The sequence below is a fragment of the Hylobates moloch genome, unplaced genomic scaffold (assembly GCF_009828535.3).
Source record: "Hylobates moloch isolate HMO894 unplaced genomic scaffold, HMol_V3 SCAFFOLD_461, whole genome shotgun sequence".
NCBI lineage: Eukaryota > Metazoa > Chordata > Mammalia > Primates > Hylobatidae > Hylobates > Hylobates moloch.
The window spans coordinates 13,872-15,496 of record NW_026652736.1 but is presented as its reverse complement, the minus strand read 5'-3'; the positions used below and the strand labels follow the sequence as shown (position 1 = coordinate 15,496).

Here is a 1,625-nt window from a genome sequence, read left to right as displayed (position 1 = left end):
TTGAATAAGAGCTACTGATTGCTGATGTCTTCATGGAATCTGATTCCTTTTTTTATTTCCCATAGCTGATTGGTATGGAATAGTCACCTGACTCAAGAGGAACTCATCTGTAGGCAGGGCTGGACCAATCAGGTTTTATCTCTCAAGAAATTCACCAAGTGACCTGAAGGAGATGGTAATAAACCCATGTTAAATGATGGAGTCATATAATACAGAAACACCCACATATGAGGTTCTGCAAATGCTCTGGTCTGTGCCCTTCTTGAGTTCTGAGTTTTTTTTTTCATTAGAATCATTCACAACAGTGTCCTAAATATAAACTTCTTACTTGAAATGCAAGTTTGAGTAAATTTCTCTTCCTAATCTGTAAGATATGTGTGTCTTCCCTCCACAAAGGTTTTTCTTTCTGAATCATGAAGTGAATGCCCAGCAGTCTAACAAATAATTTTTCTTGTCATTCTTTTTTTATTATAAAATCCAAACTGTGCATAAAATTCAACTCTTTTTAGTTTGAACATGAGAATACTGAGCTGCCAGCTCAGAGTTGATGAATGACCTGAGGGTGGAAACATAATTTTTCTGATCCCACATTAATGATTTTTTTCCAGCATTACTTTATCTCTTGCCATGAAGGATATATCTCATTAAGTTTTTATTTAAGGCCATTTTGACCTTTTTTACTCTTAACTTTGGATTTTTTTAAGTTTAATATTTTCTTTCTCATCAGAAACCACCATCAGTCTGTTCCATATTCTCCTCATGGCCTGTTTTACTTCCTTATTCCTGAAAGTGTAAATCAAAGGATTGAGCAAGTGAGTTAAGATGGTATAAAATATTGCTGCCATTTTGTCAAGGGAAAAAGCAGATGGAGGTCGTGCATATATAAATATGCATGGGACAAAGAACAAAATCACAACAGCAATGTGAGATCCACAGGTGGAGAGAGCTTTCCAGCGCCCTTCAGAACTGTGTGTTCTTAGAGAGAGCAAGATGACAGCACAGGAGACAAGCAACAAGGAGAAGTTTATGATGCAGTTAAACCCACTGTTGATGACCACCAAGAGGCCAAAGATGTGAGTATCAGTGCAGGCAAGCTCTAGTAATGGGTACAAGTCACACATAAAGTGATCGATGACATTGGGGCCACAAAAGGGAAGCTGGAAAGTAAAAAGAATTTGTATCATGGAATGCAAGAGGCCCCCTGTCCAGGCTACCCCCATCAAAATGCCAGAGAGCCTCCAGTTCATGATAGAAGAGTAATGCAAGGGCTTGCAAATGGCGACATAACGATCATAGGCCATGGCTGTGAGGACAATCACCTCCACCCCAGCAAAGAAGTGTTCAGCAAAGAGCTGCATCATGCAGCCTTCAAAAGAGATGGTTTTCGTCACATAGAGGGAGTCCACAATCATCTTTGGGGTGATGACAGACGAGAAGCACGCATCCAGGAAGGACAGGAAGCCCAAGAAGAAGTACATAGGGGACCCCAGAAGAGCAGGGCTGCTGAGAATGGTTACTAAAATTAGTATTTTGCCCCAACAGTTGCAATGTAGATAAACAAAAATACAACAAATACTATTTCCTGAACATTTGGATTCTGTGAAAGTCCTAGGAGGACAAACTCA

General features: G+C 39.8%; 1 protein-coding gene across 1 annotated transcript; it reads right to left on the bottom strand.

Moving 5' to 3' along the window:
• Window positions 1–683: 683 nt before the first annotated feature.
• LOC116464345 (olfactory receptor 4C15) lies at window positions 684–1,625 on the bottom strand. The gene has a single exon (XM_032147601.2). The coding sequence runs from the start codon at window positions 1,476–1,478 to the stop codon at window positions 684–686; it is 795 nt and encodes a 264-aa protein (XP_032003492.1). The 5' UTR covers window positions 1,479–1,625.